We start from the raw sequence: 17322 nt of genomic DNA on the forward strand, positions 1-17322 counted from the left end.
GGTGGGCAGCCAGCTGGGCTCCAGTCCTGGGTGAGCATGGCCTTGGAAAAGCTTTCTTTTACCTTTTCTGAGGCTCAGTTTCCTCCTATGTAAAATGCAAATAACAGTACCCACTCTGTAGAGTTGTTGTGAAAACTAAACGAGCTAATTCAAGTGAAGAGCTTAGAACGGTGCCCGGCATACAGCAAGTACAGTTAAACATCAGGTGGTAGTGGCGACGGAGGAGGTGGGCCTGGAACATAGGAAGAGAGGAGCAGATGGAGTCCAGGTCCAGTTAGAGGAGGGCTGATCCAATAATATCTGGCAATGAAAGTCCCTGGGGGCTCCACGTAGGTCACCTGCCTTAGAGGAAGGCTGTGACCCATGGCATGGGGTGAGACCTCCGTGAGCCATAAGACCTGTGGAAAACGTGCAGTCACACTGCAGGGACCCTTCCCACACCTGGGCCACCTGAGCTCAGTGCTGGGGATAGAGGTCTGCTCACATCTCATCCACTTTCTCCGAGAAGCTCAGGGTAGTTTTTTGTTTTGTTTTGTTTTCTTAAGGATGCCTGGGTCCTTTTTCGTATCCCATTAGATGCCAATGAAAGAGCCCAGAGGGAAAGACTCTGTGCTGACTTTATAGCAGGGAGGTCTTCTCACCATTGGTAAAGGAAGTAACTTGAGGCCAAAATAAGGCACGCTGTTGTTTAGTCACTCAGTCACGTCCGACTCTTTGCAACCCCATGGATTGCAGCGCTCTAGGCTTCCCCGTCCTTCACCGTCTCCTGGAGCTTGCTCAAACTCATGTCCATTGAGTCAGTGATGCCATCCAACCATCTTGTCCTCTGTCGTCCCCTTCTCCTGCCTTCAGTCTTTCCCAGCATCAGGGTCTTTTCTAAGGCACCCAGAAGGAACCAGAATTCAGGCTCCCTGTACTCAGCCCATGCATGTATTTATCCCTGTCACAATTAATTAGTGAATACCTACTATGTATCATGTTTAAAGAGTTAAAAGAGTTAACTGATTAAAGAGTTATAAATAGATCAAAATAACCTTATTTTCTCAGGATTCCTAACCTGCCACCCGGAGAGCATGGCCCAGTCCTGTCAGCCAAAGGGCGGAGCTCCCTGCCCATCTGCCATTTTGACCTGAAAGATTCAGACTACATCATCAGTCGTCGGCGCAACCCAGACCTCCGAGGGCCTAGTGGTGGGGCTCTGGATCCGAACACCCGGGTGATTGAGTTCACCAGTGTGGGCATAGGAGGGAAGAATCTCCGGTGAGTGGTGTGGGTTTGCCCTAGTTGAGTTCATATCAATTCGTGTTTCTAAAAACCCGGAGGAAAAAAATCAGAGAAGCAAGCTAGACTGACACTGAGAAGCACGCTTGCTGTCCTAGGGGTTGACTTTAGAGAGTTGCTCCGGTGAGGAGGCAGATTTCTGTCTCCTTGGTTTTGACACTCAGGAAATTTGAAAGACATAAAACATGATCCCTGACCACCACCTAGACCACAGAGGATCACCGGGACAGAAGGGCCCTTGGTGGTGTTATTACTCCAAAGTCCAGAACTAGAGCCACACTTGGGACCCCCAGGTGAGATGCGCTTTTTGTTTCTACAGTAACAAAGTGGCCAAAACAGTTCTGATCCCCACAGAAGGGGACTGTGCTAGGGAACAGTCTAGAAAGTTTTCTCTCAATCCGCAAGCCCCTCTCTCACTCTCTGCTGTCGCTTCTTCCCCTTGGGCAGAACCTTTACAATATTAAACCCGACCAGCAGTGCCTACACCTTCTCCTGGGTCTCTGAAGAAATTGAAAGTCTCCAGAACCCTCCAGCCTTCACATGCCTTACAGAGAAGGGCCTCATCCTCCCTGAAAAGAAAGCTGAGGTATGTGTGAATGGGGACCACTCGACCCAGGGCTTTATTCATCCCATCCGCCTCTGCAGAGCAGGTGTGCTGCAGAGCGTGGGTAGAGTTAGGGAGAGCAGCCTGAGGGTGTGTCCGTCGACAAGTGTTTCTCAGGTGGTTACCGTGTGTTAGCCAGTCATGAACAGGACAAACCTGAGCTGTCTTTGTTGGCCATAGAGAAACAGAGAGCTCTAGTATTTGAAGTTTTAAAAATTGATATTTTAAAAGCAAGGAAAAGAGAGCTGGACACCAGTGCCTGGGGACTCTAGGACTCATACAATAGCAAGGAGCCGAGTTATTTTTGTCCAGGGACAGTCGTGAAAGAACAGAGATGGATCTTTACTTGGTCAGGCCAAAGGGCAAAAGAGAACAGCAGAGTCATGTCCCACGATTTAGTCCTAATGTCCACACAGTGATTTAGAGCAGAGGGTCAGATTTAAAGAAAGACAAACTTGCTGCCCAAAGCAGCTCTGCGGGCCCCGTGTCCTATAAATTCTACAGAGAATATTGGGGGCAGAAATAAATCCATGAAACAAAGATTACTAATTGAGATGCCTTCAGAAAGATCATAAAAATGGAGAGCACAGGCCAAGGGCCAATGACAGGGAATGGTGGGCACCAGGGTTGGCTGGCCACAGTGCTTCTCTGGGGACAAATCACCACACACAGCAGTGAGCCCAGGGTTGCCAGTTCTCCCGAACTTTTCAGGAAAATTCCGAATTCTACCTGAATTGTTCCATTTTTACATGCCATCCCAAGACATGGAAGCCTAGCCAGCAGAGCCTTAGAAGTAGAAATGAGCGGGGCAGAAGCCCTTAGAAATACCTGGTGGACTGGGCAAACAGACATGGATGTTACTGGAACAGCCAAACTTATGTGCCCTTACAAAGACAGGGGAAAGGAAGTGATGACCTGGTAATGCCACCCGGCACAGCCCCAGGGCTGGCATGCCTTTAAAGTACGTGGAGCAAACACATCAAAGTGCCTCTAACCACTGTGCTCCAAACTGTCTTCTTAGGTTATCTTCCAGTTCACACCTTCCCATCTGGACATCTCGGAGGCATTCTGGACTTTCTTAATCCCCGAACACAACATCACAGTCCCTTTCCTGCTGGTAGGCAAAGCCACTGACCCTCTCATCAATTTGGACAAGTCACACATCAACTTCAGTTGTCTCCTCATGGGTAAGGCTGCCCCGCTGGCATGACCTGTGGGCGAGGGTGTCCCCCCAGCAGGGGAACTCCTCCTGGTATCTTCCAGAAGCATGTCAGAGGGCCTCTTTTTGCTATTCACACGGCCGCAGAATATTTGACCTCTCATTCTAATTTCCATCAAGCGTCTTCTAAACCCACGCACTAATAACCTAAGAACATTGAGGAAGCTTGCTGCAGAGCCTACTCGGAAGATTCCTCTGGGGTCTGGATTGACTGGTTTCACCCCAGAGCCCCGTATTCGCCCCACCCTCCTTGCACGTGCCCCCAGGTTGTGGGCCACGGTGACCACATCCCTCTGCCATCCTTCCACACTCATGTCCAGTTCAGCAAATATTGCTGAGCCCCACACGTGAGCCAGGCACTCTCCTGTGAGCTGGGAACGCAGAGGGCAGCGCCCATGTCCCGATCTTCATGATGGTTACATTCTAGCAGCAGGAGGCAGGCTACCAAGAAATGGAAAGGTGAGATATGTAGCGTGTCAGGTGTGGATAAGTGTTCCAAAGAATAAACGAGGGTAGGGGGAAAAGGAGTGCCAGTGGGCAGTGGGAGGGTGACATTTGAGCAGAGACTTGAAATAAAGGAAATGATGGGCAAGTCCCCCTGTAACACCGTGACTCTATCACATGGATGTGATGTTTTGTGTATGTGTGTGTGTGTGTGTGAGAAGTACAACTGAAGTCAGAGGATTTGTTTTAGTAATTCATTAGGCTAGTTATAAAAGTAGCATTCTTTGTAAGTCAATCAATGTGGTGTTGTATAAGGAAAAATATAATAATCACTGCCCGCTTCCCTCATTTTTCCCTTTCCATCAGAGGAAACCATTGTGAACAGTATGATGTATATTATTTCCATACATTTCTTACACTGATTCATATAATAGATAGGAGGAGATTGTGGCATTTAATCAGGTTTTGAACAAGTAAGTGGGCAATGTAGCATAAGAATAATAAGAAGACAATTTAGGAATGCGGTGATGGTGCATTTCAATATAATTATTACATCGCCAGATTAAAGAAGAACCCGGTATTGGCATATACCAAAGAGTCATTGCTAAAAACTCAGCAGACATTCTCAACAAAAACTCTAGTAGTAAAATAGGAACAGAGGGAAAAAATCTTGACTAAAGATTAACCAAAATCAAGAGGCAAATATTACCTGGTAGTAGACCACTGAAGTCACTTCAATTAAAGTCAGGAATTGGGCAAGAATGGACATTGTCCCTGTCATTATTGGACACTTTGTTAGTGATTTTAGCAAGTACAATAAAATAAGAAAAGTAAATAATCAGCATAAACGTTGGGGGAAAAAAGAGACAAAATTGTCTCATTATGCTATTGCTAATGACGCCATACATAGATAAACTCAAGAGACTCTAGAGAAAAGCAAAACAAACTTCTAGAATCAGCAGGATAATTTAGGAAGTGGCTGTTTGCAAATCGTATGCAAAAATCAATGGTTTCTCTTTCTTCTAGCAATGAGCACCTAGAAACAAACAGAAAATTCCGTTCAATACTGATAAGACCTATATAATAGCTAAGGATAAATGTAACAAGAGAAGCTCAGGAGCTATATGAATAAAACTATAAAGTCTTATTAAAATGCCCTCAAGCAAAATCTGAACATTTATCCATTCTCCCAAGAATTAACTACAAATTTAATCAAGTTCTCAATAAAATCCCAGCTAGTGTTGTCTAATAAAACACAGGATGCACTGTTTAATTTGAATTTCAAATAACAAGGAGTGATTGTTTAGTATAAGTATGTCCCATGCAATATTTGGGACATACTTATACTAAAAAAAATTGTTTGCTAAACCTGGCAACCTTAGTCCTAAAGGATTGACATGAGGGCAGAATTTGGTAAAATGATTCTAAAGTTTATGTAGAAAAATAAATGCTCCACAGTAGTCAAGGAAAGCAAGAAAAAGCAAACTAGTGACAAGAGATACGTTAGTCAGGGCCCTGTGAGGACACCCGTGACACACCTGAAATCTAATTCAAAAGAGTGCGATGCACAGATGATTCAGAGATACGGGCAGAGCGGAGGGGCCTACAAACCCCCATTAACAAAGGCAGGAAGGCATTGAGTCTAAAGGAGCAAGAAGGATCCCAGGAGAGCTGCAGCCCAGGCTGAGTGGCCGCCTACGAGGAACAGACCGTTGATGGGGTACAGTTCTAGAAGGAAGAGCTGGAGCGCCTTGAGAGGAAGAACACTTGTAGAGTAAAAAGAAGGAAGAGAGGTAGCCAAAGGCTGAGGAGCTTGGCAGAGGGAAGGAAAGCTGGAGAGTTCCTTCTAAGCAGTTCTCCTCTCGCCTGCTGAGGTGCGTCAGGAGCAGGCACGAGGCCTCCCCTGAGGGTGGTGTTTCCTCCTCAGGCAGAGAAGCCAGGGAGACTGTGAAGATCATCAACAAGGAGGAGCAGGAGTTCCACTTTGCCTTCCAGGACACCTCCCGGTATTCTGAAGCTTTCAGCAACAGCCTGGTTGTATGTCCCATGGAAGGCTGGGTCCCCCCACTGTCCAGGTAAACAGAAAGGAAGCCCCCAGGACTGCCCTTGCCCAGTGGCAGGGGTCCCAGGCCTACTAGCCAGGAGAATCAGGTTCCTTTAGAGTGCCCCATCTCTGAAGTCTCTCCCAGCTCTAAAATTTGGAGCTTCCCAGTGAAGCTAGTGGTAAAGAACCCACTTGCCAGTGTAGGAGACATAAGAGATGTGGGCTTGATCCCTGGGTCGAGAAGATCTCCTGGAGGAGGGCATGACAACCCTTTCCAGTATTCTTGCCTGGAGAATCCCATAGACAGAGGAGCCTGGAGGGCTATAGACCATAGCATCACAAAGAGTCAGATACTACTGAAGCAGCTTAGCAAAGTGTCCCATCTCTGAAGTCTCTGCCAACTCTAAAACTGAGACGTTACTGTTCCATCTCTGTCCTGCTTATCCCCTGTTGATAAGTTTCATGATGAGTCGTAGAACAACTGAGAACTTTAAGCACTTTTTCTCAGTATCTTCTTATGCTCATATTGTTTTCCACACTGTCCGCTGTGTTTGTGAATCCCTAAAGCAGTGGCCTGCCGTGCCCGACAAACTTTCAGAACTCACCCTGGTGTGGAGTTGGGCTGCATTCCCCTCCAGTGCGTGTTGACCCATGGGGCTTATCTTCTTCAGCTTCTTTAACAGATTGGTCTAGTTACCCAATCTGCTGTCGTCTTCCCTAACCAGGTTCCCAATTGATATTTTCTTCACACCGAAGAAAGAAGGAGATGTGAACTTTAATTTGATCTGCAATGTGAAAAAGAAAGCCCACCCTCTGACCTTAAATGTCAAGGCTGAGGGCTACTCTGTGAACGTGGAGGTCAAATGCAAGGACAGGAACGGCTCCATCACTCTCCTGACCCCCAACCAGACTACCACTGTCAGCTTCTATGAGGTAAAGGTGTGAGAGGGCACTGCTCTCTCTGCTTCTGCACTGGCTGGGGAAAGCAGTGCATGCGAGCATTAGATGAAGCTCTGTTTCAAATGCCAGGGAGATCAGAACAGAAACAAGCCAGCAGCAGCTCCATCCCCAGAATGTATATGGTTTTGATGTGAAAAGAAAGCTTTTCACATGATATAATAAGAAAGCTTTTCTTACTTTACTTTTCAGGGGGTAGAGAGATGGTAGGGAAGGGGAAGAATGCTTACCTTAAACATATAGGAAGGAGGTTTTGCTACCAAGTGAGCTCTAAGAATTCAGCTGTCGCCTTCCTCTTCAGATAGGAAGGACTCCAGCACTTTGTAGCTGCATTATGCTAATGATACTCGCTCAGCTCACTAACGTCACGGGCTGTCGCTGCTTCCCAAAGGGTATTTCCCCCAACACGTTACATACCCTGACCCCAGAAGAGGGAACCATAGTTTGTGCTCACTCAATATACAGCTCTGTTCTCCCTCAGGTGGAATTGAATGAGTGTGTCCAGTGTGAATTCAGCTTTATCAACACTGGAAAGTTCAACTTCAGCTTCCAGGCGGAGCTGTCTGGCCCCAGATCTGCACTACAGTACTTGGAATTTTCACCCACCAATGGCAGTGTGGACGTGGGGCAGAGTGCACACGCCTCCCTGTCTTTCCGGCCATTAAAGAAATGTGTCTTGAAGGGTCTGGAACTCAAAATCAAGGTGAGGCATTTAACATTGTCTGACACTGAACGCACTCACAGCATTCTGTCTTGAGAACTGTGTCTGATGTCCACCCTTAGCTGCAAGGCAGGATGGGAAGTCAAACATGTTTCCCAGGCAAGTTGGCAGCCAATCGGAGTCCTGCTAATGAGGAAGCCCCAGGAAGCAGATGTTGGGTGGGAACTGACAGGTCTCTGCACATCCCTCTGCCTTCGAGCTGAATTATTGCTGCAATGATTCAAGAGCCAATATAGGGCCTGGTTGCAGAGTCATCCACCTTGGTTTCCTTAAAGAAACTTAGAGCCTGAATCAGAATCTCTGAATCAGAACCTCTGCAGAGATTCTGCACATGGAGTCCTGGGACCTGAATTCTTTTAAAGCACCTGACTGCTTCCCCCCTTCACCCGAGGGTGTAAGGACCCTTTCGTCTCACTTCTTCCTGTCATCTCCACTGGACATTCTCTCCTCGACAGATCAGCCATGGTCCAACATTTACATGCATCATCTCAGGGTGTGCTGTGAGCCCAGCTGTCCACTTCTCCTTCACCAGCTACAACTTCGGCACTTGCTTCATCTACCAAGCTGGCATGCCCCCATACAAGCAAACCCTGCTTGTCACCAACAAGGAGGAGACAGCTATGAGGTAAGCAGACTTCCCAGAGCTTCCAGATGATTCTGCCACTCCTGTGGGTCCTACAGCCTCCACACAGCTGAGGTCCTGCCAAGACAGAGAAAGGATTATAAGAGAGCCTCTAGCACAGATGGGCATGAATCCTGAGTATCCTTTCCTCACTGCTAATACTGATATTTGGATAGCCATGAACTACTCTGCCTAAAAAAAAAAAAGAAAATCCTCTTCTGGAAGTGAGGAGGACAATGCCAGGTGACCTGACAAGAGGCTTGATGAATTGCATTTATTTTCCTCACGTAATAAATGTGGGAACTCAGATTTGGAGAGTTAAAAAGTTAATTTCTTGGGCCAGTGACCTTGCAGTAAAAAGCAGATCTATACTGAGCCTTGGAGAAGGAAATGGCAACCCACTCCAGTGTTCTTGCCTGGAGAATCCCAGGGACAGGGGAGCCTGGTGGGTTGCCATCTATAGGGTCGCACAGAGTCGGACACAACTGAAGCGACTTAGCAGCAGCAGCAGCAGCATACTGAGCCTTAGCCCTCTGATTCAAATCCAACCTCTCTGTACCATCCCTGTGTAGAATGTTCCAATCCAGATTTCTGGGCCCTATTCCAGACCTAACAAAACAGAATCTCCCGAGACAGGCCCAGAGACCTGTGTTTATTAAAAGTTCTCTAGATCAGTGCGCTGCAGTTGAACTGAAACTTCAGTTTCAGAAAAGTTGTCCATCTGCAGCGCCCAATATGGCGGCCTGTAGCTACATGTGGCTACGGAGCCCTTGAAATGTGCCTCATGCCGCCAAGGAACAGGGTTTGTTATTTTAATTAATTTTAATTTAATAGCCACATGTCTAGTGGCCAATAGCACAGGTTCAAATCCCAGTTCTTCCCTAGCTATGTGACCTCAAGCACATGTTTTTTGCTTCTTTTTTTAAATTAATCTTTATTGGAGCATAGTTGTTTTACGGTGTTGTATTGGTTTCTGCTGTATAGCAAAGTAAATCAACTGTATGTATATACACATCCCCTCTTTTTTGGATTTCCTTTCCCATTCAGATCCCTGCAGAGCATTTGATGTAGCTCCTTGTGCTATACAGAAGGTTCTCATTGGTTATCTGCTCTATATATAGTAGTGTGTATATGTCAGTCTCAAGCTCCCAATTCATCCCACCCACTCTTTCCTCCTTTGGTATCCATACATTTGTTCTCTGCATTTGTGTCTCTATTTCCACTTTGCAAAAAAATGTTCATCAGCATCATTTTTCCAGATTCCACACATAATATATGATTTTTTTTTCTCTTTCTGTATGACAGTCTCTAGGTCCATCCACATTTCTGCAAAGGGCACAGTCTTGTTCCTTTTTACGACTGAGTAATATTCCATTGCACCTTCTTTATCCATTCCTCCGTTGGTGGGCATTTAGGTTGCCTCCATGTCCTGGCTGTTGTAAGCAGTGCTGCTCTGAATGTTGGGGTGCTCGTGTCTATTTGGTTTTTTTAAGTCCTTATTGAATTTTTCACAGTATTGCTTCTGTTTTATGTTTCGGTTTTTTGACCATGAGACATGTGGGGTCTTAGCTCCCTGGCCGCTAATGGAGTCTGCACCCCCTGCACTGGAAGGCGAAGTCTTTTAACCACCGGACTGCCAGGGAAGTCCCTATCTCTCTGAATTATGGTTTTCTCTGTATCTATGCATAGGAGTCCTATGGTAGACCCATTTCTGGGTCATATGGGTAGTTCTATTTTTGGATTTTTAAGGAACCTCTATTCTGTTCTCCATAGTGGCTGTATAAATTTACATTCCCACCAACAGTGTAAGAGTTCCCTTTTCTCCACACCCTCTTCAGCATTTATTGTTAGTATTATTTTTCGATGATGGATATTCTGGCCAGTGTGGGGTGACACCTCATAGTGGTTTTGATTTGCGCTTCTCTAATAATGAGTGATGTTGAGCATCTTTTCATGTGTTGTTGGCCATCTGTATGTCTTCTTTGGAGAAGTATCTATTTAGGTCTTCCACCCATTTTTTGATTGGGTTTTTTTTTTTTTTATATGGAACTGCATGCGCTGTTTGTATACTTTGGAGACTAATAATCCCTTGTCTGTTGCTTAATTTGCGAATATATGCTCCCATTCTGACGGTTGTCTTTTCATCTTATTTAGGGTTTCATTTACTGTGCAAGAGTTTTTAAGTTTAATTAGGTCCCATTTGTTTATTTTTGGTTTTATTTTCGTTACTCTAGGAGGTGGGTCAAAAAAGATCTTGCCATGGTTCATGTCAAAGAGTGTTCTTCCTGTGTTTTCCTCTAGAGTTTTATAGCATCCAGCCTTGCATTTAGGTCTTTATAAACTCTCAGTGCCTCCGTCTCCTTGCCTGCAGTGGGGGATAATAATAGTACCTCCCCAAGGGTTATTAGGAGGATTCATTAGCTCATTTAGAGAGAGTACTTAGTGCCTGGAACATAGGAAATGCTCAGCTATTTTTATCTGCTGCTACTTTTGTGGCAGTGATACTGGTGGTGATGACGATTCTCCTGAATGTTACATTACAGGAGTGTCATGTAATTTTAAATACTAATTTAAAATCTTGTCTGCCTATATTCCTTCCTGCCTAATTTAATTGAATCTGACTCTTCCTTTGTTTTAGGCATTATACTCTATTTACTGCCTTAGCTAGAGTCCTTGTCTACATACTTGGAAGACAGACAAGGAGGGATTGTAATGGAGGTATAGTTGCTTCCCATCCACAGATGCAGGAGGGTGGACGTGATCTTTGAAGGTCCCTTCTAGGTGAGCTATTAATAATAACAATAGCTCACCTTTAGGGATGTTTCCTCTGTGCCTTTAGTGGCTGATTTAGTCACTTTATCTTGTTTAATCCTCACAACAGCTTCATGAGAAAGAGGTTGCTACTCTCATTTTACAGATGAGGCAACAAGGACCCAGACAGGCTGAGTAACTGTCCTTAGGTCACAGGGAAGTTGGGGCTGGACCCTGGGTCCACACTCTTGTCTGACTCTGGACACATCCTCCTCCCCACCGTGCTTTGCCACCCAGTTCCTCCAGGAAGCGCACCCTTCTTCCAGGAAGCTACTACACCATGAGCTTCGAGGAAGAGAGGGTGAGCGAGTGAAAGGAGCCCTGGGTAAAAGGTCATGAGACTGCCTTTGAGGCCTGGTTCTGCCAAGGTCTCGGGATGTGATCTGGGGGAAGTGACTCAGTCGTGCCCAGGAGACTGTAGGCTGGACCACTGCTGCAGTCCCTTCCAGCCCTGAAATTCCAACTCCAGGACAACACAGCAGGACATACCGCAGTGGGTCCAGCTCAGAGAAGCAAGGGGCTCATCCCCTCTATGTCAGCCATTCGAGAGCTCACACAGCTTCCTTCTGATTTCCTCCAGCTTGGATTGTTTGTACACCAACACCAGCCACCTCGAGGTGAACTTCCGAGTCGATGTGATAAAGCCAGGAAAGACACTGGAGATCCCCATCACCTTTTATCCTCGAGAAACTATCAGTTATCGAGAACTCATCCCCTTTGAAATCAATGGGCTATCGCAGCAAGTAATTGAAATCAAAGGGAAAGGAACGGAAATGAAGGTGAGCAACAGCTGGGAGGACCATCGGGCTTGGCACCAACCCCCTCTTGCCCTTCTCAGCCACCTTGCCCACCCGAGCCCACACTCCTCCGACTCCATATCTCCTGCCCCCTGGCTGCTCTGTCAGAGGTCAGCCAGTCCCATCAAGGCAGATCAGACCCCAGAGAATCACATAGATCTTGCCAGTACCAAACATTACTGTATCAAAAGATATAAGTAACCACAAGCGCTGCAGAAACATTCTTTTTTCTTGGAGAAGTTTGAGACTATCAGATGCAGTATCCCAAGCAAGCCCTCTTCCTCCCACATGAGAGCATGTAGTGTTTTCAGATTACAGTCTCAAGGTTTGTTTGAAGCACTGTATGCAGACGTAAGTTTCAGTTATGAGACATCTTCCCTAAGACCACATAGACTGACATTCTGCAGCCAGCCCCAACTCCCAGGATCCCATCTGACTGAGGGCCTTCTTTCTAACCAGGTGCTCCTGGCAGGAAGGGGATGGTCTGGTTCCACCGCTTATCCTTTCTTCTCCATGTCCAGTATACATTTCACATGTCTGGTGGGAGTTTTTGCATTTATTAGGCAGTTTTAGAAGACTGAAGACCTTCTGCAATCCTCAGCAATGCATGGGACATTTCAGCAACCAAGAGGAAGTGGGAGGGGTGTGTTCCTGGCATCCTTCCTATCAGGGGAGCCACAGGATCAGGCCACCTGGTGTGTCTCACCCAAGCTGAAGTCGTGCTTTCTTTCACGTGTTCATTCATTCACTCACGTCAGGCGCTTTGCAGAGACTCAAATGTGTTCTCTGCCCTCCAGGAGCTTACAGGCTGGGGCCAGAGACTCTTACCTTTGTAGACAGCATGGAAACCTGTGGGCGGGATGGACAGATCCCATCTTTCCATTAGGGGGAGGCGTGCTGCTTATTGACTGGTCAAGTGACAGTGACCCATGGGTGCTGTTTATGTGGGTCCCACCATCACGGGGGCAAGGCCCAGCCTGATCTCAGCCTGATGCAGGCCAGCACTTGGATCGGGGCTTTAGATGGGGACTTGAAGGTGTATCTGCTTTTCCCCCCTCTACTGCTCTGGTCATCTCTCTCTCTCAAGGCTCTTTCTCCTGCCCTCTTCCAGTCCCTCTCCACAGAGGAGCGAGCCTGGGCACACTCACAAGATACCCATCTGAGGGGACTGCTCCAGGCTGCACTGGCTTCCCACTTCTCCCAGAAAAACACCCGATCCCCCTCCAAACTACCTTCCTGTGTTCCCCGCCTCGCTCCCAGCCGCAGGCCTGACCAGGCCACTCCCTCCAGCTCAGCGCCTTGCCACAGCTTGTCTCCTCCTTCGGGGTGCAGCCCCACGCCACCCTGACTTAAATCCAGCTGCTGCCCTCCAGCAGCTCCCCGTGTGAGCACGCCTTCCTCAGGGAGGCCTCCCTCACCCTCAGACTGGCTCAACCCTTTGTACCCCGAGCCTTTCCTTTTAACGTCTCTGAACCCACCTGTAAGTACGTAATTGCGCCACAAGTTATTTAGCGCACACTTGATGCACATAAATGTTTGTTGAGTGAGCGAAGGCGAAGGCCCGTCCAGCGTGAAGAATGGAGGACACAGGAAGAGAGGGAACCGCCCTTGCCTCACTAGGATACACACACCATATTTCTCTTTGTCGTTAACCGCTGACCCCTCCCTCCCAACCCCCCTGCTCTCTTTCTTGTCCACAGATTTTAGTCCTAGATCCAGCCAATAAGATTGTGAAGTTAGGAGCCATCCTACCTGGGCAGGTGGTGAAAAAAATGGTTTCCATCATGAACAACAGCCAAGCCCAGCTCACATTTAACCTGTCAGTCATGTTCTCAGCGGAACTCCAGGAAACCAAGGTTGGTGATCAGGGTCCCAGTGGCGTCTTCATGCCTCCGCACCTCACGCTTCTCAGGCAGCTTCGGTGTGCCAGGCCATTCCAAGTGCTCTCCCTGTCTGATCACCTTCATAAGAAACGGTACAGGGGAGTCCCTGTTACTCTCCTTTTGCATGTAGGGAAACCGCAGCTTGGAGAGCCTCTTCCTCTAGAGGGCGACAGTGACACGCAGAAGTGCCCTTGATAGGATCCAGAAGGTCTATGCGCAAATGAATATATGTACATCCTCATGACAGGAAATTTGAAAAATATGGAAAATCACAAAGAAAAACATTTGGCCTATAATGTCATGTCCCAAAATAGTCACTTAACATTATTGCTGTTTTTCTTTCCCCTGCTTTTCCTACACATTTTAAAAATAAATTACCAACTTTCAGATTGTTTCGAAACCTGCTTCCTACCAGTAACTCCTAAACATTCAGTTTCATTTGTTCATCTGTACCTTCATTATGTAGATGAACCAAGCCTCTATTTCTGCTCATTTCAGGTGTCCCTGGTTTTTTAATTTAATTTTATTTTATAAGCAACATTGTAATATCCATTTAAACAAACCTTTAAACAAACAAACGAGACTTGTTGTCGTTTTATCCAGGTCATCACCTTGTCACCATTCCGCAACATCACTCTGAAGCCCAGAGAGGTTCAGAAGCTGGAAGTCACCTTCGCCCCGCTGAAGCGTGTCCCTCCCTTCTCCGAGGAAGTGTTCATGGAGTGCATGGGGCTCCTGCGGCCCCTTTTCCTCATCAACGGCTGCTGCCAAGCCCTGGAGATCTCCCTGGACCAGGAGCATCTTCCCTTTGGACCAGTAGTGTGTCAGACACAAGCCACGCGTCGCATCCTCATGTTGAACACGGGTGACGTGGGTGCAAGGTAGGAGAGCCCCCTGGGCCTGGTTTCCCATTAACTATCCCAGGACCCTCTAAAGTGGGTACTTGGTGGTCCCCATGCCACAGATGGAGTTAAGGCTCAAAGTGGCGCCCATCAGAAGGTGCCTGCCCAGTCACCATTCAGCACGTTCCCACAGCTGTGCCTGCTGCACACCACCCACCTGCAGGGGGCGCTGTCCACACCAACCTCAGTGGAACAGTGCCCTGAAGCTGTGGTGTGGCAGCCTTGGCGCTGGAAGCACTGGTCTGCACCATCCTGCCTGGACCAAGGGCCAGACCACAGAGGCGTGACCACAGGGCCAGCAGGCCCCAGGGCCACCAGGATCAGGGGCAGCTCTCATGAGAAGGGATCATCTCCACCCTCCTGGATCAGACCCGAGAGGCAGTGCAGGGATTGGTCATGGCTACCAGCTCGGGAGGGTTCCAGTCCTGGCCTGACCACATCCTAGCTGTGTGACCTCAGGCACCCATTTAAATGTGTTCATGCACATGTCCCCCCAGTGGGTGTCACTTGTGGACAGAAAGATAAGATGCACCACTTTCTACCCTTCTCAGCCCCTAGGGAGAGTGAAGAGGTCGCACCCAGGAATGACTTGGCCTTGGTCGCACACCCCGGCTTTTCCTGGCAGTCTTCCTTCTCCTAGGTCCCAGGAAGGGCACAAGGGGATGAACCTCCCATCTGAAAACCAGACTCAGTCTCTCTTCTCAGCAGCACTGAGGACACCACCAGGATATTAATAAACTGTCCTCCTTGTCTCCTGTCTTGGAAAAGGTTCAAATGGGATACCAGAAAACTTGAGCCTCTGTTCTCCATCAGCCCGGAAGAGGGCTATATCACTGCAGGCATGGAGGTTTCTTTCGAAGTGACTTACCATCCTACCGAGGTGGGCAAGGAGATTCTCCACAAAAACTTGCTCTGCTTCATCCAGGGAGGCAGTTCTCTGAGCCTAACCCTGTCTGGAGTGTGCGTGGGACCACCTTCAGTAAAAGAGGTCAGTAGGTGCTGCCAACAGATGGACCAATGGTGGAGTGGCCCAGCAAGCCCCACAAGAGAACTCAATCAGACTCTGTTCAAACAGTTCTCAGTGCCCACATCAAGCCTGCAGACCTGCTCCCTCCACCACAGGGCCTCTGCACGTGCTCTTCCCACTGCTGACTTACTCCTTTTCCCCTCTCCCTTTAGCTAATTCCTATTCTTCAGCTCTCAACCCAAGCATCTCATTCTCAAGGAAGGTTATACTGACATCTCTGGCTAGATCACATTCTGTCACAAGCTCTGTAAGTAAAGGGTGACACCTGGGTTAACCTCTGCTCACCCTGTTGCTAGAAGCCCTAGCAGTGGAGCTCTGATAGTTCCTGGCAACATTGCTTATGGTCATAATGACACCCGCTCTCCATCTCTCGCTGTTTCCACAATGTTATGCACGTGGAATCATGCAGTATGTTATAAATGTCTATGGACAAGTCTTGGCAAGAATATATACTTTCATTTTCCTGGGTGAATGAATATGTAAGAGTGACACGGCTGGATCATATGGTAGGTACACGTTTGCCTTTTTAAGAGCTTATCAAATTGTTTTCCAAAGTGGTTGTGTCATCTTGCATCCCCATCAGCCACCTCAGACGTTTCTACTTCACCACATCCTTGCCAAGGCTCGATATGGTCAGGTTTTTTAAAATTTTAGTCATTCTAATAGGTACATGATATCTTGTGGTTTTAAATTTAGATTTCCCTAATGACTGATGGTGTCAAGCATCTTTTCAGGTACTTCATTGCCATCCATCTATCTTCTTTATTGAAGTATCTGTTCAAGTCATTTTCATTTGGGTTGTTTGTTTTCTTATTTTACTGTGTTTTGAGAGCTCTGTGTATATTCAGGACATAAGTTTTAAATTTATATCTTCAGTCTGTTTAGAGTTCATTTTTGTATGTAGTATAAGATTATGGATCAAAATTCAAAAAATCCATTTTTTGTACACAGATATCCAGTTGTTCCAGAACCATTTACTTAATAGATTGTCCTTTCGCCACTAAATTGCCTTTGCACTTTGGTAAAAAACCAATTGATCATGTATGTGTGGGTCTTTTGCTAAACTATTCTTATCCTCTTGGTGAACTCTTTAATTCCCTTTATACCAGCACAACATTGTCCATATTGCTAGATTCGGTGGCTAGTTCTCATTGCTCATCTCACTTGACTTGTCAATGGCATTTGAACACCTTGAACAAGCCCCTCGCCCTTCAAGCGCTTCCTTCATCATGTGGCCTCCAGGATATCGCCCTCTCCTCGTTTTCCTCCCACTTTAATAGTTGCTACCTCTCATCTCCCCTTCTGATTTTTCTTAACATTGGCGTGTGTAGAATTTTAAGAATTGGTTCTAAAATTCCTTCTTTTTTTCTAAATACACTTACTTCTTGATGATCTCATCCAGTTTCTTGGCCTTAAAAAAAAAAATTGCTATACTGACAGCTCCCAAATGCGTGTGTGTGTGTGTGTGTGTGCGTGTGTGTGCGCGCAAACTTTCCTTTGCACCCCAGACTTGTAAATTCCGCTGCCTGCTTGAGCATCCGTCTTCTTCCAGGTGGTGAATTTCACCTGCCAGGTGCGCTCCAAGCACACACAGACCATCATGCTTTCAAACCGCACCAACCAGACCTGGAATCTGCACCCCATCATTGAGGGCGAGCACTGGGAGGGGCCCGAGTTCATCACCCTGGAGCCTCACCAGCAAAACAAGCCCTACGAGATCACCTACCGGCCCCGCACCATGAACGTGGAGAACCGCAAACATCAGGTAGGTCGAGCCCACCTCCCGCATCGGTTTCCTGACCTGGTTGGATGAAGGAGCTGTGGGAGAGAGAATGTTAGGACAAGGGGGGCCCTACAAATAATGGGGAAACCACAGGGAACTGTGTCCAAAGCTTATCAAGACCAAGGCTTCCCTTTTTGTCCATATATTTTCATGTTGAGGGGCTTCTCTTGGAACCAGAGGCTCATCTCTGAAATTAAGTCCCGGATGAAGCATCATGCAATTAACAC

At 47.1% G+C, this 17322-nt stretch overlaps 1 protein-coding gene across 1 annotated transcript in view; it reads left to right on the forward strand.

Annotated features, from left to right (window-relative positions):
* The window catches only part of HYDIN (HYDIN axonemal central pair apparatus protein), a 347988-nt gene that overhangs the window by 319812 nt on the left and 10854 nt on the right, over positions 1-17322 (forward strand). The window contains exons 71-82 of the mRNA XM_060398473.1: positions 1048-1260; positions 1729-1867; positions 2907-3072; positions 5476-5623; positions 6318-6525; positions 7031-7252; positions 7726-7895; positions 11284-11482; positions 13201-13356; positions 13987-14264; positions 15054-15273; positions 16865-17077. Coding sequence (XP_060254456.1) covers positions 1048-1260; positions 1729-1867; positions 2907-3072; positions 5476-5623; positions 6318-6525; positions 7031-7252; positions 7726-7895; positions 11284-11482; positions 13201-13356; positions 13987-14264; positions 15054-15273; positions 16865-17077 — 2332 coding nt within the window. The remainder of the gene's footprint in view (positions 1-1047; positions 1261-1728; positions 1868-2906; positions 3073-5475; positions 5624-6317; positions 6526-7030; positions 7253-7725; positions 7896-11283; positions 11483-13200; positions 13357-13986; positions 14265-15053; positions 15274-16864; positions 17078-17322) is intronic.

Source organism: Ovis aries, chromosome 14 (assembly GCF_016772045.2).
Source record: "Ovis aries strain OAR_USU_Benz2616 breed Rambouillet chromosome 14, ARS-UI_Ramb_v3.0, whole genome shotgun sequence".
Classification (NCBI taxonomy): domain Eukaryota; kingdom Metazoa; phylum Chordata; class Mammalia; order Artiodactyla; family Bovidae; genus Ovis; species Ovis aries.